This window comes from Archocentrus centrarchus, chromosome 1 (assembly GCF_007364275.1).
Source record: "Archocentrus centrarchus isolate MPI-CPG fArcCen1 chromosome 1, fArcCen1, whole genome shotgun sequence".
Lineage (NCBI taxonomy): Eukaryota > Metazoa > Chordata > Actinopteri > Cichliformes > Cichlidae > Archocentrus > Archocentrus centrarchus.
Genome location: NC_044346.1, coordinates 11,766,813 through 11,789,156, shown reverse-complemented (window position 1 = coordinate 11,789,156; position 22,344 = coordinate 11,766,813). Strand labels below are relative to the sequence as shown.

The window sequence follows — 22,344 nt, the reverse complement described above, 5'->3', positions numbered from 1 at the left end:
CAAATGGTCAGAGTCAAGTTTGTGATTTACTTCAGCTGTTAAGGCATTTTGAGAAATATACTTAATTGCTGAGTTTGTTTATTGGAAAAAGAGGAGTGATACCATTTTCATTGGTCTGTAAAATAGAAACCTACAGTTAGCCTTCTTTTCAAAATAAGGGACTGCACCAAAGCTTTTTTTCTTTTTTTTTAAATTCAACTAAATTTAAATGGAAGCATAATGGGGTAATTTTACTTTCTAGCATCTAAGAAAATGAAACCATTCTCATTACTGATGGACAAACATAATGCTACGTTTAGCAGCGAGTATGGTGGCTCCACCTACCTGGTGACAAAAATCCTCCTTAGCAGAGTGGTTCTCAAACTTTTTCTGGCATGCCCCACTGCTGAAGCTAAAAAAAAAAAAAGGCCACAACCCACACACCAATTTTTATCTTTTATTTTTAATGTAACTTTTTTGTTTAAAAAAGGGGCCAAGTGGAATTTTAGTTTGTGTATTTTTATATACATTTATTTATTTAGTGTGTATTTATTTATATTCCACATTTTTTCTTCTGGTTGTCAACATCACACAGTTTGACAGCCAGTATGTTAGCACAAATTTAGCTTAATAAATAAATTTTTAAAAATTGGGGACTGAAAAATTAAGCCACTCCAAAAAGTGTTAAAAACTGCAATTTCTTGAATGGCTCCACTCTGTATTACACCATGCCACTATTAACAAAAACTAAACCAAAAATGCAGAAGCATTGTGAGAAATCTAAGTACAGCCTTACTGCTTCCATAGCATCATCAACTGTGAGCACCTCTATAAAAGGCAGTTTGATGGTCTGGACCATTCAGGTGTGTGTTAACACAATGCCAAGGAAGAAAGACATCAGCAATGATCTTAGATAAGTAATAATTGCTGCCCATCAGTTTGGGGTTATAAGTCCATCTCTCTACAGTGAGGAAAATTATTCACAAGTGGGAAACACTCAAAACAGTTGCCAGTCTTCACAGGCATGGATGTCCCAGCAAATTCACCCCAAGGTCAGACTGTGCAAAGGTCAGAGAACTGCAAAAAAAAAACCCAAGAGCTACATCTCAGACTCTACAGGCCTCAGTTAGCATGTAAATGTTAAAGTTCACGACAGCACAATTATAAAAGGGAAGTATGGCTTCTTTGGAAGGGTTACCAAGAGAAAGCATCTTCCCTCTAAAAGCAACATGGCAGCACGGCTTAGGTTTGCAAAGCTACATCTGAACAAACCACAAGATTTCTGGAATGACATCCTTCAGGCAGATGAGCTCAGCGTTGGGCTGTTTGACCATAATGCACTGTGTCACATTTGGAGAAAATCAAACAGCATATCAGCACCAACACCTCATACCAACTGTCATGCACGGTGGTGGACTGGTGATGATTTGGGCTTATTTTGGGTCATGAAACAGGACGACTATCCCAAGCACATCAAACTACTACAAAAATAAATCAAGCTGTTGCAATGACCCAAAGTCCAGACATGAACCTGATTGAAATGCTGTGATGGGACCTCAAACCTCAGTGAATTGAATCAGCAGAGTGGACAAAAAATTCCTCCACAATGAGAATGTGAGAGGCTGACAGTCATAGAGGAAATGATTACTTCAAAGTCTTTGCTGTTAAATGTGGTTCTGCAAGCTACTTCTCACACACTTCTGCTTATGGGCTTAGTTTTGGTAAAAATAAATAACATTATGTCATTTGCTGTTGTTCATCTGAGCATTTACACACATTATTTTTAACCAAATTCTGATATGTAAAATCATAGTATTTACAGGGCTTTTGTACTTTCTCTTTGCCATGAGTGCATGTGCCAACCAACTGTACTCACCAGGCAGGAGCATTCTTATCACCGCTGGAAAGCGCGAGGCAAAGCTGCTTCCTCCTTTACTTATTTGCACTAAACTGACTGGCTGCTCACAGTAGCTTTACATTTCATGAACTATTTCTGCAAATATATGTGAGTTATTAAGTATGCACATCTTCTGACACTTTTTTTTTTAACTGCATGTAGGAAATAAGATGTGACACAAGACACATAATCCTGCCATACTACTGTATTCCATCTTTCAAAAAAGAAAGACAAGATTTAATATTACTTAACAATATGTTAAAAGTAGCCAGTTTGGCTTTAGTGTTAATACAATATACACTCTATAACAGACTGATAGTGTGAGTATTGTTCTTTTTCAATTTCATTCTGAAAGTATTCTGGTACAAGCTGGCTACAGGTCAAAAATAAAGAAAACAAACTGTAACTGGTACACGTTTACTCAACAGTTAAACAGAACTTAAAAACCAAAAAAAGAACAATGTCAAGTATTACGCCTTCCTCCTTTCTGTGAAATAAGGTGGAAGTAGTGAGGGAGGAGGAAGAGGTAGGGGGACAGGAGAGTGGAAACCAGCTAACCAAGCTCCCTTGTCAATTATGTGGATGAAAGGCCGTGCTGGGAACAGGAAACGATGGGATAGTAAGCCACAATATGTCAAATACAGCTTTTAATTCATTACATTTCTCGCTTTTTTTTTTTATATAGTTTCCATTGTCTCTCTTTTTTCTTTTTTGAAAGGAAACCATCCAGACAAGCATCTTCTGACTACAGGTAAGCCAATATAAGAAAATAATTTCAGACCATGGCTTTTTTTTTTTTTTTTCTTTTTTTCTTTTCAGTCAAGAGAAATGCCCAACTCAGACTAGAAGCACACAAGCAGGCAAGGAAAATTAATCAGGTGTAGAGTAGCATTTTGTGATTCTGTGTAATTTCATTTCACTTTTTATTTCTGCAGGTGGACTCAGTCCAGATGGGTCTGTGTTGGAACCACACAGTGACAAGAACAAAGCAAGGCAGCGTGGGTGTGATTCGGGCACAGCGGGAGAAGTTCCAGGAGGACGACGGTTGGGTGGAAGTAAAGGGATAGTGGAGGTGGAGGGTTGGGTTTGTATAGCTGTTAAGGTACTGATTGTGTTCTGACAGTCAAGTCACTAAACACCCTCAATGTGCAGCAAACGTAGCTTTCTTCAAGCTAAAGTTTGACCAGTTGATGGATAGCCGTTGACGGGTCTGCCGGGCGGAGTCTAAACAAAATCTGGAAAAGGGGGGGGGGGGGGGGGGGAAATGCTGATATTAGCCCTTTGATGTTATAACATATCTCCAGTATTTGGCAAAGTTATTTTACCACACGCACCTTTTGAAGTACTCCACCTCCCTCTCCGTTTCATCCATTTCAGTGCTGTCCAGGTCAATGTCTTTGGGCAGGAATACATCATCTAAAACAAAATACAACACATCTAATTTCAACTGTTTTCATTTATAGATGCATCATTAAATTAATCTCTCATTGGTCCCATACACCTTTTCCTGGCTCTAATCTGGCCGGATTAACTTCCCAGCGTGAGTTCAAGCATGTTTTAAAGTTTTCACAGCACTTGGAGTTTGAGATTTGAGCAGGATTAACCGCTGTGGCTGTGACAGAACACTCAGGAGACAAATGAGGAAAACTATGTGATTTCAGCCAAACAAGATCTCTTACTTTAGCTTTAGGACAAAGCAGTCAGGACGTTTACACCTAGAAGACAAATTTTTCAGAATTAAAACCAACCTATCGAGTTGTTCATCTTGTCTGCCTTCTTCTTCTTGCTCTTCTTGGTCTTGCCTTTGGGTTGTGGGGACTCTGCGGTAGGAGGTTTGCCGTTCTGCTGGGCCTGCTCGGGCTGGGAGGCTGGAGGGGGAGACGGAGAGGGGTTTGACACAGGGGGGCTTATCCTGTCTTCCTTTATTTGAGTTGGGGGATGCTGTTGCTGCCTTTTCCCACTGGCACTTCTGTTATTATTCCTTTCCTCCCTCTGGGGTTCACTAGGTTGGAGAGGAGCTAGGGCTTCAGCAGGCCTACTTCGCATTGCTTTGGTGTCTGTTGTAGTGGTAGTGCCATTAGTGAGTTTTACAGGTGCATCGGAGCTCTTGGGTAACTCTGGGGCTCTCTTTCCAGCAGCCTCAGAGGTGGGCACCTTAGCAGACTGCTTACCCTTGGATTTACTGCTGACCTCAAGCTGAGAGGAAGAGGTGCAATTGTGGAGGTTAGGTGGAGAATTGGGGATGTTGGCCTCAGGGGTAAACCCCTTTTCAGCAGCGCAGTTTGGGCTGTGCTGTAAATGGGGCCGGGGGACTGAGTCAAACGTGGGCTCCTTCTGGTCAGGGAGGCGGATGAGAGTTTGAAGCAGCTGCGATTTTCCATTCTGAAGATTATCTAAGACGTTCTGAGCCGTCTGTTTAAGGGGTTGTGGGTTGTTCTGAGGGGGAGCGGTGTTTTCCTTTGCTTTTTCTTTCTTTTTCTTTTTGGCAGCACGTTGTTGCTGCAGCTCCTGCAGTCGGAGCAGTTCTTTTTGAAGTGCCTCTTCCTCTTCCTGCCTCTGTTGCCGTTGCTGTTCCTCCAACAACTGTTGCTCCTCCCTTTCGCGGGCCTCCGCCTCCAGACGGGCCTTCTCCTCCATCTGAAGCACACAGAGACATTTACTATTAGTGCACTGACTGACAACGTTGACTCAAGAAGAAAAAAAAAAAAGAAAAAAGAAAAAGGAAAAAAAGACAACAGAGTTACTCAAGGGATGAACACAAAGTCCTCTGGCCTGATCAGCAGGGACAGTTACCTTCTTTTGTTTATGCCTCGCTCGTTTTGCTGCCTTAGAACTGGAAGCAGGTTTACTGTCAGCGCTGTTGATGAACTGCAACAGGTCCTCCACCCGCCTGTGGTCCTCCACCCCTCCATCTCTTTCTATCACTGGCTGCTGCTCCTCGCGCTTCGGCTGTTCCTCTTTGCGTTTTGTCAGACGTAAGCGCAGCTTCTCCCGCATTTCTGCATAGTTTCGACTAGTAGGAGCAGCTGGGGGCTGTGAACAAAACACAGTATGTTGCAATCAATGAGGGTACCGGGGAGAAGAAAAAAAAAACAAACAAACAAAAAAAAGTTAATCTGAGGTCAATACATTTACAGTGGTGTGAAAAAGTGTTTGCCCCCTGCCTCATTTCCTGTTTTTTTGCATGTTTGTCACACTTAAGTGTTTCGGAACATCAAACCAATTTAAACAATAGTCAAGGACAACACAAGTAAACACAAAATGCAAGTTGTAAATGAAGGTGTTTATTAGTAAAGGTGAAAAAAAATCCAAACCATCATGGCCCTGTGTGAAAAAGTGATTGCCCCCCTTGTTAAAACATACTATAACTGTGGTTTTTCACACCTGAGTTCAATTTCCCTAGCCACACCTAGGCCTGATTATTGCCACACCTGTTCCAATCAAGACATCACTTAAATAGGAACTGCCTGACACAGTACGGTCCACCAGAAGATCCTTGAAAGCTACACATCATGCCAAGATCCAAAGAAATTCAGGAGCAATTGAGAAAGAAAGTAATTGAGATCTATCAGTCTGGAAAGGGTCATAAAGCCATTTCCAAAGCTTTGGGAATCCAGCGAACCACAGTGAGAGCCATTATCCACAAATGGCGAAGACATGGAACAGTGGTGAACCTTCCCAGGAGTGGCCGGCCGCCCAAAATTACCCCAAGGGCGCAGCGACGACTCATCTAAGAGGTCACAAAAGACCCCACAACAACGTCCAAAGAACTGCAGGCCTCACTTGCCTCAGTTAAGGTCAGCGTTCATGCCTCCACCATCAGAAAAAGACTGAGCAAAAATGGCCTGCATGGCAGAGTTCCAAGAAGAAAACCACTGCTGAGCAAAAAGAACATTAAAGCTCGTCTCAATTTTTCCAAAACGCATCTTGATGATCCCCAAGACTTTTGGGACAACATTCTGTGGACCGATGAGACAAAAGTGGAACTCTTTGGAAGGTGTGTGTCCCATTACATCTGGTGTAAAAGGATCACTGCATTTCAGAAAAAGAACATTATACCAACAGTAAAATATGGTGGTGGTAGTGTGATGGTCTGGGGCTGTTTTGCTGCGTCACGACCTGGAAGACTTGCTGTGATAAATGGAACTATGAATTCTGCTGTCTATCCTGAGGGAGAATGTCAGACCATCTGTTCGTGTAATCAAGCTTAAACGTACTTGGGTTCTGCAGCAGGACAATGATCCTAAACACACCAGCAAGTCCACCACTGAATGGCTGAAGAAAAACAAAATGAAGACTTTGGAGTGGCCTAGCCAAAGTCCTGACCTGAATCCTATTGAGATGTTGTGGTATGACCTTAAAAAGGCCGTTCATGCTCGAAAACCCTCTAATGTAACTGAATTAGGACAATTCTGCAAAGATGAGTGGGCCAAAATTCCTCCAGAACGCTGTAAAAGCCTCATTGCAAGTTATCGCAGACGCTTGGTTGCAGTTGTTGCTGCTAAGGGTGGCCCAACCAGTTATTAGGTTTAGGGGGCAATCACTTTTTCACACAGGGCCATGATGGTTTGGATTTTTTTTCACCTTTACTAATAAACACCTTCATTTACAACTTGCATTTTGTGTTTACTTGTGTTGTCCTTGACTATTGTTTAAATTGGTTTGATGTTCCAAAACACTTAAGTGTGACAAACATGCAAAAAAACAGGAAATGAGGCAGGAGGCAAACACTTTTTCACACCACTGTACATAAGTGTAAGCATCTTACCCCGCCGTGTCCAAAGAATTCGCAGTAGCAGCAGTCACAGTACTTTCCTTCTTTCTGATTGGTGGAAGTGGAGGTGGAAGAGCTATGCTCAGAGCAGCTATCCTCATCCTGACTCTCCTCTCCATCATATGGTGGATGCTCGTATGCCCCATTCCCTTCACAGCGATGGCCTTCACAGTCAGGATCACTGAAATAAATTATGTAATATTTCAGTCCCTTAAAGCACCTTAAATTTGGATTACTTTGGTTTTTCTGCATCACAAAAAGTAGCTATTTTTCCTTTGATATTAGTCAGTTATCAAACTTGCCTGCAGACACTGGGTGGGGCACTGACAGGACCATCCATTGAGGTGGCCGGAGGTTCTGCAGGTGGGAGGCAAAGACCCTGGTGCGATTCCACAAAGTCTGGGGCTGGAGTAGCCATCTTTGGAAAGGGTTGTGATCCTATTGTTGGAAGGTGTGTGGTGGGTGCTGGGGGCAGTGGGGGCCCCGAGAGTGGAGGGAGGGAGGCAAGTCCTGTGGAACCATTTCTAGGGGTGGTGGGAGTGGGTTGCCTGTGGTCCTCTTTACCTAGATTATGAAATACGTCATCTAGAAGAAAGAAAAAGGACCAGAATTACAATATTTAAAAAAAAAAAAAAATAAAAAAAAAAAAAGGTTCAGAGCTTCCAAAGAGCAAAACAAACAAGTGCGTGCAAGTGTTGTTGACGCACACTTCGCACGTCAATATCACTTCTTCTAAAGCAGCGTAGCATTTAGTTTCTGCTTGATGACGTCAGTTATCTTTGTATTTTTTGAATACTGGTTATATTGCTGATAAGCAGTACATTTACTCATATCTACTGTATTTATCTAGCTTATGCCCTGTCGTTCACGTCACCGTCAAACAATGACCATGTATTTAAGAAACTAATACATTATTTTCTTATTTAAAAAAAACACTCATATGATTATCCGGATGTTAAGTGATGACGCAGAATTCCATTTCTGGGTCCAAACTGTCATGTGATCAAGATGCTGCAATGCTGTGTCCCTCGTTTTAATTGATCCAATTAAAAAAATAAATAAATAAAAAACACACACTCAGCTGTCATTTTATCGATGACAAAGAGAAGAGGAAATGGCTGCAGCTGATAAGGTATGTTACAATCTTCTGTAATAGTGAACAGTCACTGGTTCTGCCACTGCTGTTTATTTAAGAGCATTTGGACCCGGAAATGACGTCAGACTCAAAGGCTGGATTTGGAGTAACTGTTCAATGTGTGGACACCAGGAAGATTTAAATTCACTATGTTTTGTGCTAATTTAGGTGTCAGTCCTTAACTGTGCAATCAAGCCTACACACAATAACAGAATTAACACTGAGAAAAATATAGATTATCAAGCATGCCTCCCATATGCTTTTCATATTTGGAGAAGTCCAGGAGGTAACAAATACCCCCCCAAAAAACTACTACAATAGAGAAACTGAATAATTATCCTGTTGAGGAGAAGCTATTATTAAATGGCTAACTACATTAAGTCCCATCAGTGACAGTGAGAATTCAAGTATGGGGTTAAAACTAGATGCCACACTCACTCTTACAATGGTGGACACTCATAATACACAGTGTCAAAGTTTCCCCACAAGTCAAAATAGGGCTGGGCGATATATCGAGTTTTTAAGAAATACTGATATATTTTCATACACAATTTAAGATGATACAATATCGTTTATATCGATATAGTCTATGTCACGTTACAATCATGCATGTAGATCCACCAGTTCATCTTTCTCTTCTCCCAATTTGTCTCTGCCCCGCCTCTCTCCCTCAGCGCTTCACCCATAAATCATGCAGGAAGTGACAGCATGGCAGTGTTGCCAATTAAGCGATTTTGTTGCTAGATTTAGCGGCTTTTCAGACCCCTCTGGTGACATTTTTTTCCAAAAAGCGACTAGCGAAAAATTTAGCGACTTTTTCCAGTGACGTCGACGACTTTTGGAAACATGAAATCCTCTGCTGTCGCCGTGTTTTGTGTACATACAGCCTTCGTACTGCATCCATTCATACGCTTTGGCATTGCTCGGACCCCCAAGAGTCCCTGGCTGCAGGCAAGAGGGCCCAGCCAAGTTGGTTTGTTCTGTAAGTCACGTGGCCTTAATAGCAGAAGTGGGTCTTTTTCGTGCATTGAGCGGGTGGCCCGTTGCTGTGATACATCAGCGCATATGTGTATGGATTTACTGAGCTGGCTAGAATCCTGCTGACTGAAGGATGGAATTTTATTCATTCAGTCTGTTTACATGTTTTGTTATTTGCACAGAGTACTAGATGTACAGGAGTACACACAGGAGGAAGCACTTTGGTGAAGTCTACTTCACTGCAGACTGGCTTTATAAAGAATAAGTCAGCCTTTTACTATTTTGCTCCGTACCTTTTCTGTTTACATTTTAATAGCACAGCTGTGAAAGTCTTTTTTTATAGAGGAAAAAAGCATTAATTTATTTGAGGAGCGTTGTTATTTAAATATGCCAATAGTTAATTTTTGAGTAATTTCTCACGTACATCTACAGCTGAATGTTAATAAAAATGCCTGTGTGATATTTGGGACATGTAGCTTTGACTCAGAAGTGCATTTTTGTGTATACCTTTTGGGAAGAAAAAATATAGAGATAGATCGTATATCGCCATTCAGCTAAAAAATATTGAGATATTACTTTTGGTCCATATCGCCCAGCCCTAAGTCAAAAACTCTGGTGGTTTAAAGATAGGAAGCTAAAATGGCTTGTTTCAAACAAACAATGAATTGAGGGGTTACACCAAAAAATATTCTGATCTGTGAATCATGCAAAGCTCGAAGCACAAGAATTAAAGTATGGAGGTGGAAATGAGAAAAACAAGTCCCTTTAACCGTAGGTGTTAAATTGTTTGAGCGGCCCAATATTTTAATAACAAAAAGCCCCATCAGTACAAACCTAACCACTACTCCTACTTCCTATATTACCTAAAGAGTTGGGTCTTTTAGATGCTAGGTGGATGGGTGGGTTATTACTTGACTGGACAGTGGTAGCAGTGCAGGACACTGAGGATGTGGAGGCGGAGGTGGCCATCACCACTCGATTCGTCTCCATGAAGGCATCCTGGAAATTGTAGAGACATTTCTTCTTGGCGCCGGTCTTCTTCTGCTCTTTGGCTTCTGAAGAGGAGCATGACGATGAGGAGGAGGATGATAAAGACGATGACAAGGAAGAGGAAGAGGGCAGAGGCGTGGGCAGTGAGGGATGTTCCCCTTGGGGGCCAATAGATGATGATGGAGGTAGTGGGACATCAGCTAGGGGTGGTCCAAGCATATCACCTGTTGGGTTAATACCAAACGTAAGGAAAATCAGCTTATTTATTTTTTATTTCAAAAATCAATGGTTATTTGTGATGGGCCAGGGTGGCTCACCTGGCAGGGATTCAGGCAACAGCACAGATGGATTCCAGCTCTTCATCACAGCAGCATCCCATAAGTTCTCAAACTTGAGTGAGAGGCACTGCAGAGAGCTATTCCAGTCACCTGCACCACCCGCACCACCAAAGCAGTTCTGGTATACATGCTCTGGTAAAGATGCACTGAAGGCTGGCTGCTTGGCCGCTGAGTGGTTTGGTGTAGGGTTGGGGGGCAGAGGCTTAAGGGGGGGAAAAATGTAATTAGTAAGGTATAATGAGATGAACAGGTTTGAGCTGGCACACAAAGTTTTGGGCTGCCCTCAGGTTTTTCCTTGCTTGGGTTCAGCCTGTCCCCTTGTGGCAGAAAAAAAGAACTACAGTGACACTAAGTGAAACTAGAGTACAACTAATCTTAGCATTGTTCCTGGAACCTTTAAAAAAAAATCCCCAGTGATAAGGAAATGAATCAAGTTTCCCTTAAAGAGACTCTCATCGCTATAATTCTACATAGTGATTGGAAGAATATAATTTATGTCTACCTCTAAACGATTATTATCCTCACCTTGTTGTGTGTGAGAGGTGGGCTGGGTGGGTAGAGTGTGGGGTGCAGTAAGGGCCGGGGGAAGTTGTGTAAGGGCAGGTGGCCGTGGATGTGTGGGTACAAGTGGAGGGCGGGGTGTGCGGGGGGAGTCTTGCTGTCTGTGAAGAATTGGTGTCCAACAGCGGGGGAAGGCGCAGCGTGGAGCCGACTAGGGGGCAAACAAGTGGCAGGGCCCAGGGTGGAGGAGCTGGGGTCCTGGTTGCACACGTGGCACTCACAGGCATGCTGGACCTGCTCTGCCTGAGGGGGGTAATATAGGTTTGAAACAAGTTTATTTAAAGTGTAATGATAGCTATACATCATGTATCTGAATGTGGCAAGGGAGGGGGGAGGTTCACTTTGCCTCCCAATACACTAACATTTGATTCAATTAGTGTGACTACACTCAAATTTGAGCTCAGCTGTTAAATCAGAAATTCATCAGATGTGTCATTTGTGTCACATCAACATTACAAAAGATAATACAAAGTGGTTCACAGCCTATCAGTACCAATGTCTGGGTGTCTGGCCCTGCAAATATAACACCTTCTTCCTTCAGTAGCACTTCTGCCAGCTGCTTGCAGGGATTACAGCCGGTTAAAGTAAACATTAGCTTGAGTTATACACTTTAGAAAAAGAACTGATATTGTGTACTAGCAAAACAAACTGAAAGAAGAAGGCATCTGCTATATATTTTCCTTTATTCTTTAATCCACACAACCAGTATGAGGGGGCTTTCTGGGATGTACACATGATGAGTCTAGTGTTTCGGTACAGTAATACCACTCATATTATAATGGAATAGCAACTCAAATACTGAAAGTACTGGAACGACCCTGAAACTGAAATGAGCAAATCCACACTGTAAACTATAATGGGTTGAAAAAAACAAACAAACAAAAAAACCCAACTAAAATTCATGTAAAACACAAAACTACGATAACCCTGCTACCCACAGCAACTAAGAAAATTCTTGTACTGTTCATTAAAATTTTTGATCTCTAAACACACAATAACTCCTTATATGCATACAGCTCCTAAAAGGAAAGACAATGAAAGCTCACTGTGTGTGTATAAATACCTGTTGGTGGTTGTAAGAGGGTGGAGGACTGCTAGTCTTTCCTGAAGAAAGCTGTTCCTGCTGCCCTGGGGGCTCCCCACCACCCTCACCATTAGCTTCCTCCTCGTCACCCTCTGATGAGCTGCTGCTGCTGGTAATTCGAGGAGACTGAGACAGAAACGTGTAGAACAAAGACTGAATCAGAGAATATGTGAGGACCAGTGCACAAAACATTTCCCAAATTACCAGCAACCCACTCATAATGAGTGTCAGTTTCATCATCCAGAAACCCGGCAGGGAAATTCACAGCTTTTTTTTTTTTGGCTGAGAAGAACTCACCCCTGTCTTCAGCCCCACGTTTTCGCCTTCCCCGTTGATATCGTTATGGAGACCGTTCACTGCAGCAGTCACAACACTGCCATCCTCATAACCACTCATAGGGTAGATGTCCCCGAATTTACTGGTCAACGGAGGCACTTCGTCGTCATCACTAATACTATAAAAAGAGAGAAGTGAGAAGTCAGCTTAGGAGACAGCGAGAAAAAAAAAAAAAAAATTTTTTTTAGAAAGATTCATTCCCATAACACGTATTTTTATGTAAAGGCTAAGATTAGTGATTATACCAGGTTTTAAGAGGACTTTCCGACTTACAAAGTGTTGGCGTCCCCTTCAGGCAGAATGAGTCTTGGATGCTGCTGGATGGTGATGGGAGAACTGGAGTTGGAGCCAGATGCTGAACTGCCAGAGGAGAGGCTAGGAGGGTGCACCTCTGCCAAGAAGTCCCGGGGAGGCTCCCCTTGCAAGGGTAGTTTGATGTGGAGGTCCTCGGCGATGGGAGAGTCCATTATGCCGCACGTTAGGATGTGGGAGAGACTACAGTCATCACATGTGCACCTGTTGAAAGAAGTGGTTGATACTGGAAAAAATTATACTGCGACACTGATTACAGCACGATCTCAATACAGCCATTTTCATAAAGTATTTTAAGAAGATGGCAGAAGTCAAATGAGTTTCTCGAACCACACTTTATTTCTTTACTTTTTATGTTTATGTTTGAAACTGGACTGAAAGTAACCTAATCCCAGGCCAGACAGAGACAACCCACTGAATCCTGGCAGCTCACCTTCTTCTGTAATTGCAGTTTGGACAGTCTGGAATACTCAGACGGGATGAGAGCATTCTCATAGTGTCTGTGAAGTTGTTATCTCCAGTGGGGGATTTCTTACTGTTGGGTAACTAGAAAAAGAAGCAAACATTACAGCGCTTTGAAGGACACGCCTGCAAAATTTAATTCTAAAATGACAGCGTCGCAATCACGTATCGTACCTGCTCTTCTATAAACCTCCTCTGCTTAAAGAACTCCCAGTCCTCTTTCAGCATTCGCTGCTTAGTCTTTAAAGTCTGGAAACGAGCGGATAATAAAAGCAAAAACTTAAGACACAAATCAAAGACGGGAAAGAAAAAAAAAAAAAAGTATCAGCATTCACACAGAACTGTAAATTAGCTTACATTTTTGCTAATTAAAGACTTGTGTGGCTCTGTTCTTTGGTTGGTAATATTCTGACCCTCCACCTTAAAAAGCATCTACAAAAGAAACACATTACACAATTTATTATTATTCCGTTTAAACATCACCACTGCACAAAACATACTTTTAGTTATTACTGATTCATCTCAGATATCCATACCTGTTCATCCACATAATCATCAATCCTCTTCTCACACTCCTGCCACCGAGTGGCCACTGAAGCCATCTCCTGCTGCAGCTGCTGGTAGCTCTCTAACAACGTCCTGTACATATCTTCGTTGTATGAATCATGGGAAGCTGTGCCATGTCTGGAAAAAAGAGGATTAGGGATAAGCCTGCCGGCTCAGTACTGTGGACACTCGTTCAAACAAAGTGCCTGAGAAGGTACCGTGTAATTTGTGTCTTTATTAGTAAATAAATCATCACGATGAACGTCTAGTCATAGTGTCTTTCTTTAAATAGAAGCGATATCTTACTTAAGCTGTGCAATGAGTGCCGGTAAGCTGCTGTGCAAGATCGGTTCAGAGAAAACCAGATTCTCAAAAAGGTGCTTATTGTGCAGCTCCCACGTCACCTGAAATTTCTGGAGGTGCTCATTCTCCTGGGGGGGGAAAGTAACAGAAAGAAAAATTAAGAATGTGATGAATATGTCAAACATGTTATTGTATGTGAGGGGGGGGGGGGGGGGGGGGGGGCAAAAAACCCCAAAAAACAACACAAACTAACCAGGGTGAGCAGGAAGCTGCTGATGGTTCGGGCAGCTTGACAGAGGGCGTTGTACTCCTCTAGCAAAAGGGAGATAAACTGATGGGCTTGAGGAGGACCTTGGGTTGCAGCCACGGTCCCTGATGGTCCCATAGTCTTGGAGCCTGCAGAAAGGTGCTTCAGTAGCCGCACCTTCATTTCCAAGACGTATTCTCGAGCCTGCTGCTCCAACCGTTGGTAGAGCTGATAGGGATCCTTCTCACAGAGTCTACAGGAGAAAAATACCCCATTTAATCTTTAAAATGCTGAGAATGTGGGAACAAGCGATGGGGGGGGTTCCCATCTGGTGATGTTACAAGCAAATAAAACTATTCTTTTCTCTTGTAACACTGTGTGTACAGTTTAAAAAATCTCCCCTCTGAGAGTCATTGTTTCCTCATGAATTAAATTACATCATAACACGCAATCAACTGTGCCTTTTATGGGCTTGTGGACCTGTTCAAATACACTGGAAAAAGGCAGCAGATTCAGTTTGTTGACATCAGTGCAAAGGCTCCCACGCCTCTGGCTGTTTTTAGAGAAGTGCTCTGTGATCAGAGGCTTTACAGCTCAACAGAGACATCTAGTGGCCACACACAACCTGAACAAGAGAACTGAGAAAAAGAGATTTGATTACTGGTCATGGCCATACCTGTCCACCAGCTCCTTCATGCCATCCTTGTCTCTTTCTAGGGGCTGGTCGTGGTCATCTGCAAGTGGCGTTCCCGTCTGACGGTAGATGCAGCGCACCAGATAGCGAAGCTCCGACCAGTGGTTCTGCAGCTGCTGCGACTCCCTCTCTGACTCAGCAGAGATCTCCCTGTAATTTCCACGAATTCATTAAGAATCACTTAAAAACCGCAAAGCAACAATCAAAGAATCAATCAGAACTGACCGCCTCTCATTGCAAGCTTCACAGCTGCACACTGTATCAGCTGGCATTGGTGTGGTGAGGTCCGGTGCAGGAAGCATGGGTAGAGTAGGTGCAGCAGTGGTCAGTCTATCCCCTGTGGCTGCCTCCTGGCCCAAGTTTCCATTACCCACAGGCATGTGCAAAAGAAAGTCCTGATTCTATAGGAATTATGGGGGGAATAAAACAAACAAACAGCAGAATAAGACACAGAACAATCTACAAACATTTATTTTTGTGCTGATGTTGGTAACATTTATCATGTTAACCTCAGGCATGCCAACAACAGGACTGTTCAGAAAGCGAAAATAAGACACCAATATATAATCTGAATGTCGATCGCTTCTCTGTATTTAAGAATATTTTAAATTATTTCATTTTATATTATTTCAAAGCAGCAAGCCTTGTGAGGACTGGCTTATATTGGCACACTATCATTTATGCATCAGAAAAAAAATGCACAGCATGGGGCACACATTCAGACACTTAAGGCTCACACCACCTACCATCTGATCTAAGCTACTAGACATACAATATAAGTATGTGCAAATTTTCTTTTCTGCAGCCACTTCAAAATAAAAGCTCCCCAGTCACTTGGCCCTGTTTACTACAGGACCATAATGCTGTGAGTCAGCAGAGTACGCCCCTGCAGTTAGGATGCATTTAACAACACATTTAGGAGGAAGCCAAACCCAAGACCAACATCCAAGGCCAACACAACAATAACTAAGCAAGAATAAGAACCAGCTCTACAACGAAAATGCTTAGGGCTGATAAAATGTCACTTATTTATGATGTAAGAGTTTTCAAAAGCATAGAAGAGTGACCATAAAATAACCTGCATTAAAATAAAAGAAATCAGATAAGTTGAGACTTTGGATGAAGCCCAAATTGTAGCTATAAATGCAGTTGCAATCTGCTTAAATATGTATCTTATGTAGGCAGTCTCACCATCTGCCTACAAATAGCAGAATTTATTTGTAGGCAGATTTCTCAAGCAAATTAGTCATAAAACAATCTGCAAGAACGGAAACAAAGTTGAGTCATTGCCTTTTTAAAATTTGTCTGTAGAAAAGAGTTTTAATAATTACAATTAATAATCACACTAATATACACATTCCACAGGAGAAAAAAAAAAGAAAAAAGAAAAACGCAACTTTGTATTCTAGAGGGGAAAAAAATATTGATTTCATATCACGAGACTTTTCCACAGCTAAATTAGTGCTGTCCTTGCACAGACAAGCTGTGCACATTTCATGGGCAGTGGGACATAAAGAGGCTCTTTATATAAAGAGGAATCAGAGCGCGCGCACGCACACACACACACACACACACACACACACACACGTCATCTTTCAACAGAATATTTACAGTCACACTTGGGTGTCCACAGGAGACAGAATAATTTAAAAGGAAGGAATCTAATTAAGTCAATTAACTCACAGCTAGTTATTTTCTTGATTAGCCATTAGGTGTATTAAATGTGACCATGTGTTAAGGATGCATCTAATACCATAATCATGACTGTATTTATTATGCACTATTTACTATATATTTAAAGTATTTCATCTACTGACAAATTTCTTGCTCAATATAACAAAAAAATTGCACATTTCAAGCTGAAACTGCTAGAAGCTGCTGGCTAGTTGGCAGAATCAATGCAAACTTGAATAATTTTATTATTCTGCTCTCATCATTATGTTCTTACGGCAACAGCTGCTGCAACTGTTCTGGCCGTTCTGGCAAAGAACCAGAAGTGCCAGGTGAACACAAGAGCTGCACCATCCACTGAAAGCCCGCAGCTGTGCAAGTTAAACTGCAGATAATGTAGCATCGATGTTGAGACAGATACTGTCTCAACAGTGGAATCAAGCAAAGACTTGAGCAACAGCACTCTCTCTCCCCAGCCACAAATTCCTGGTTATCTTCACAACTTTAATTCTCTCCATACTCATGTGACTTACCCCCAACGACTGCTCTAGAGTAGTATGTCGGTCCTCCTTCTCCACGGTGCGCCTGCAGTCAGAGCAAACCCACAGAGGCAGCTGTAGGGCACTGGGAGTCTTGGCAGGCTGCGCCGTACCATTCTGGCCTGAGATGCCTGCCTCTGAAGGCACGACAGTGTCTTTACGCTCACATCGGCACAAGAGGCAGCGATCACCAGCAGTGTACGGCGCCCGCTGGTTCAGGCCAAATGTGAATGGGGTCTGTGATAGGTATGTTACGAGGAGGAAGAAGAGAGAGGAAAAATATTAGCATTTGCATTAAATCATTCTGTGGTTATGCTTCTAAAAAACACACAAAGGCATCTTTGTAAATTCCCTACAGAGAAATGAGGCAGTTGTTATTTAGACAGAATTTTTTTTTTTTTTAAGAACTATTTAGTTTGTCCTCTATTCTTAAAAAATAGGTAAATAAATAAATAATACAGATTAGATTTTAGAGGAAAACTTAAATTTGCCAACACTGGTTCCTCAGATGCACTCTAATCCTTTGTGACCCACTCTACTCAAGGTACAGCATCTGCTTTGTCAGGCCCACTGCACTTCATTAAAACACTGAAACCTTTTCTTAACAACCCTTTCAGTGAGTGAACCACAGAGGGACACAAACACATAATTAGAAACTAGAGGTTTCAATTAATGATATACACATTAACTGTATGCATCGCTGGGTAGGATGGCTATGGGATTTTAAGGAGGTTGATTTCCATCCATTTCAGCTACATTTTAAAAGTGTATTCCCGGAGATCGTGACTCAGTGAGTACTGTGGGTTAGAGCTGAGCAGCTTTACACTTAAAGGAATATCAGTATCCAAGCATGACATTATGTCAGACTGGACCTGTTGAATAGAAAATGTGGTAAATCTTTTTTTTTTTTTTTTTTTTAATCCTTTTTAGATATTTTTGTGGAATTTAAATAATCAGTGTATGAAATTTTGTGCAACATCAACATTCATACCATGGTTGAAGGGTATTTCTCCCTTCACCTTTTTATATTTAAATAGCTAATATCTGCCGACAATATCGGCCCACTGATAAATCAGTTGGGCTCTAGTCCCAAATCAAGATATTCCCTCAAATCATTCAGGGGATACTGCAGGACTTGGATAGACACACAACTGGGAATAGAGAAAACAGCTTTAATTGGAATTTGGGTGTACTGAATTAAAATATACGTGACCATGAAGAGAAGCATCAAACATGGATATGCCAATTAGCATATTAGCGCACAGGTTTTACCTTCTTTCCATTCTTCTGCAATACGGAGGTACAAAGTACATTTTCCATTTCAACATTTTGTATTGATCATTATACCTCTGACAGCTCGCATATGGCTTTTATTTACAACTGAACATATGTCCCACTTTGTACAAAATACCAAGATATAATTTATATATTTTAACCCAGAATTAAAATTCTGGCACATGATTTTTGGTTCATACCACCAAGCCTTGTGCCCTAAGTCCAACTATCCCAACTGCCTTTTTGTCTGCTCCAGAGCACTTTATCATCAGCATAACAAAAAAAGCATTTATAACATTACACAAACAACAAGGTGTGATGTCAGAACATAAGGTAGATTCAATCAGTGACCACACAATATATTATTAACAAGCCTGGAAAGTGCATGTGTGCTAATTGAGTCTCAAACAATAAATACAAAGAAAGAACACATGCAAACCCAACCAACTATGGTTCATGTAAGCAGGAAACACGTGGACACTTATGCGGCTCATGGTGATATTTTATATGAACTTTATAACAGTCTAAGTCATTCTTGGCTCATGTATCCGTATTTCTGAAAATGTTTATATTATATTATATTATATTATATTATATATATATATATATATATATATATATATATATATATATATATATATATATATATATATATATATATATATATATAGACACAGCGAATGGGTACATTTTCTTGCAATATTTTGGTCACTAGTAATCAGGCAAAAAAAAAAAAAAAGGGTAACAAGAAACTATTTCTGACTTATCAGCACTAAAATGCTACTGTAAAAAAAAATAAATAAAAAAATACAAACACTGAAGCATCTTGATGCACAGCTGGAGGTGAATGAATAAGTCCTACCAGATTTGAATAAGCTTCATATTTAAAATGACTGGTTTAACAGAGACATTGAATGTTTAAATCGTGAATGTGTTTTCCCATCTAGTGTACCCACAATTCTGCTATCAAGGTGTGTATTACACTGGTAAACTTGGACATGACTGAGTGAAAAAGCTTTTTGTATCATTCAGTGGATTCTGAAGCACCTGATTGTACGTTACCTGAAGGACTCCAGAGAAGTCAGCATTCACCGGTCCTTCCGTAAACTGTGGTGTAACACTGTTGTTCACTTTGACCTGATGGACACAAACAACTCATAGTTTACAATGAACTGATCGCTGTCCATTTATGGAGGCGATTAATTACAGACAGTAACACTTTTACAAAGAAGATCTATAAAAGTAACTGCTGATCACTTGGGTTTTATATCAGCTGACTGCCTTTATGTGTGTAACAGAAACTGACCATGAAGCCACCCTCTGCTTGACATACTATGTGATGACACAATTTCTAAGTTACCCCAAGCTTCTTTTTCTGTATTATGTTCTGCAAAAAAAAAAAACAAAAAAAAAAGAAAACCCCCAAAAAAAACAAAAAAAAAAAAAAACATATACACACGGACAACATATACACTGATACTGATGAAACGATAAGAGGTGAATATGAACGCGATATCAGTCCAGCGTTGAATAGAGTCAGACCTGCACATGCTGGACATAAAGACTAATATATAAAAAAATAAGTGTCCATAAATTATGTGTGCACATTTAAGAAGTCAGCTCACAGAAATTATACTAAAATATAATCTTTATCTAGCCATGCACAGGCTGGCTGAATAGTATTCATAATCGACAGTTTAGACCAAAGAATTACATTCAAGCAGTTTTATGTTTTGTAAACTTAAAACTGTTACCACCACAGGCTAAGACAAACCACCATGTTCGTAATTGGTACTGTGAGTAAAACGGGCTGGCTGTTTGTGCACGTATTGTTACTATGGGGTGTCATGGTACACAAGTATTCATGATAACTAATATTTAAAAATCAAAAATGAATACTACAGTAAAATGTGCATATAAACATGTCGTAAAAGATCCAGTGCCTGTACAACTAGGGTTACAGACTCAACTTGCAGTTTATCATGGCTCACTTGTTAAGCAAATGCTGCTTCATTTTATATTTTTATTTTATTTTTTTATTTATTTATTTATATATTTATATATATATATATATATATATATATATATATATATATATATATATATATATATATATATATATATATATATATATGAGTGCGAGACTGAGTCATTGACACAGGTACAGTTAGCCTGTGGTTACATTGAGGAATTAATTCTTAATTTAATTGCCATTTTGTTGTTTTCTCAGTTTTTCAAGCAAACACTAGCTCCTCCAGCATGACTCACAGGTGTTTCTCCTGTTTGTCACTGGCCTGACTGAGTGAGTGCTGTGTTTTAGCTTCATTATATTTTGTGTACAAACTGAGTACATACAATAGCACTAGCATTGAGTAGTCACATTTTTTTCCCATAATCGTTTAGGCAAGTAATTTATTTTTCCTATTTACCTTATTATAAATAATAAATAAATAAATAAAATAAGTGTGACTTTGACTACCAGCATTGTTTTCTTCTAATTTTCTGCAGATACCTCGAGATCATTGTCATTATGAATGTTTTTATCCACTTGCAGTGAAAATCTGGTATTGTAATATCACTAATCCCAAACATACAATACGCACACTTTCTATACGAGGAGACTTTGGCTTCCTGGATGGCTATAAAAGCACAATAAATGTATACAGAAACACAAATAAGACATATTTACCTTCCATGCAGAATAAAAATGCCAAAGTATGATTTACGTGCCCATTAGCTAACCAATATCCTAGAGCTGATCCTGTAAATAAGCTTGCAGACATCTTTAGGTTTCACTGTAAGTTTCACTGTCGTGGTACTGAGGTATACGGGCTCATTGGGCTAACGTGGACAGCTGGAGAGAGTAGAGTGATTTTAGCTGATCTCTGGGCAAATATGACGGGCAAATATGACCAAGTTAAACTTAAACCTCTACAGACAGAAAAACGGTGGAAGCTCAGCAATTAAAAACACGACCAGACGGTGATGAAATTGTTAGTGCTCTTAACTATTAGCACGAGCTAGCATCAATGTTTACCTAGGTAATGGCAGCCTTTGAGCCACCCAGGTTAATCCTAATGTTATTCCTGAATAACCTTGGCTCGAGCAACGCACTCTTTACTTCTGTTAGCTCTACATAATGAAGAATATTAGCCACAACTAATGCTTCGTGGTGTTTGAATCATTGTCGATACACCTACGACCTCCTAACTCAAGCTAACCATGATAGTACAAGGATTCGGCCAAGACTTTAGTAAGTTAGCCTAATGTTCGAGGCAGTTTGTGTATTACACTGAGGACTGTTTAACTGCTGGCGCTTTATTCCACAGAGAATAACAACTACCATTAGCTATGATTAAGCCGGTTAATTACAGCTACGTTGCACTTGTTTGTTAGCTAGCTGCCTTCCTCGCATCAGTCTCGGGCCCAAATCAGATGTGTCGTTGATAGCGCTGCTAGCTGCTCGCCCCTGCTCTGACATCCAGTGCTGTGACACTCTTACCTCGTCGTTTATGCCCGTGATGGATCCGATATTTCCGCTGCCTGTACTGCCAGGTGTTAAAAAGCTGACGACAGATGCAGGTGCTGCTGTTCCCTCACAGCCCAGGGCCGAAGCAACCCCGGCCTTGCCACCGCTGTTGTTGCAGACAGCACTGCAGCTACTGCCACCGCCCCGCTTGTTCTTCCTGCGTTTAGCCCCCCGTTTAGCATCGGTTGGACTCATTTTTCCCAACAAAAGAAGCAAGACAACTTGCCGTCCAGACTTGGCAGAGTCTCAAGCGGAATGCCTGGTGCAATCACTCACGTATAAATCCTGAATAGTGGTGTAGAGACTCCCAAAACGGCAGACACTCAGTTCCATCAAACTGCAAGCCGACTTCATATATTCCAATATGGCCTCTGCCTGGACTGCCTCACCAGGGCTCCAGCTTGCGTTGAAACGTAAATGTGCGTCCCCACCCAGGCGCTCATGGGAAATTGAGTTTGCTATGATAAATCGGTTTCCAAGCAGACTACAGGAGGAAAGTAGTCGTTAGCCGACATAAACATTAATCATGAATGCTTTCCTAGCCTATTAGTCTTCTTCTTGTCGTATTTTTTGTACATTAAATTACAAATCCCAATTCTGATATAAAATAGATAGTAAATCTATTTCGGTCATCCGACACAAACTGCAAACAACATATTTTAACAGCAGGGGGAGAGCGCATGCAGCAAATAAT

The 22,344-nt window shown here is 41.0% G+C and overlaps 1 protein-coding gene across 3 annotated transcripts; it reads right to left on the bottom strand.

The window, feature by feature from the left end:
* Window positions 1-2,277: 2,277 nt before the first annotated feature.
* fam193a (family with sequence similarity 193 member A) lies at window positions 2,278-22,344 on the bottom strand. 3 transcript variants are annotated; one of them, XM_030741110.1, is made up of 23 exons: window positions 21,624-22,344; window positions 19,184-19,258; window positions 16,841-17,083; window positions 14,862-15,037; window positions 14,619-14,786; window positions 13,949-14,195; window positions 13,699-13,823; window positions 13,383-13,530; window positions 13,204-13,278; window positions 13,021-13,095; window positions 12,818-12,930; window positions 12,346-12,588; window positions 12,034-12,190; window positions 11,716-11,862; window positions 10,617-10,895; window positions 10,071-10,293; window positions 9,627-9,977; window positions 6,953-7,235; window positions 6,645-6,831; window positions 4,670-4,909; window positions 3,625-4,513; window positions 3,211-3,292; window positions 2,278-3,111 (listed from the first exon to the last, which is right to left on the bottom strand). In XM_030741110.1, exons 1-23 carry the CDS (start codon window positions 21,843-21,845, stop codon window positions 3,018-3,020), a joined length of 4,842 nt encoding a protein of 1,613 aa, XP_030596970.1. In that variant the 5' UTR covers window positions 21,846-22,344; the 3' UTR covers window positions 2,278-3,017. The 3 variants fall into 3 exon arrangements, with proteins under 3 accessions (XP_030596970.1, XP_030597038.1, XP_030597113.1); XM_030741178.1 differs by having other exon boundaries at window positions 9,675-9,977; XM_030741253.1 differs by having other exon boundaries at window positions 21,927-22,344.

Excerpts from the sequence above, each read along its gene's own strand:
- fam193a (XM_030741110.1), bottom strand. The coding sequence starts at position 21,845 with ATGAGTCCAACCGATGCTAAACGGGGGGCTAAACGCAGGAAGAACAAG. Across the intron at positions 17,084-19,183 it reads ACTTCTCTGGAGTCCTTCAG|ACCCCATTCACATTTGGCCT; the intron begins GTAACGTACAAT and ends TACCTATCACAG. Across the intron at positions 15,038-16,840 it reads CTCTAGAGCAGTCGTTGGGG|AATCAGGACTTTCTTTTGCA; the intron begins GTAAGTCACATG and ends TAATTCCTATAG.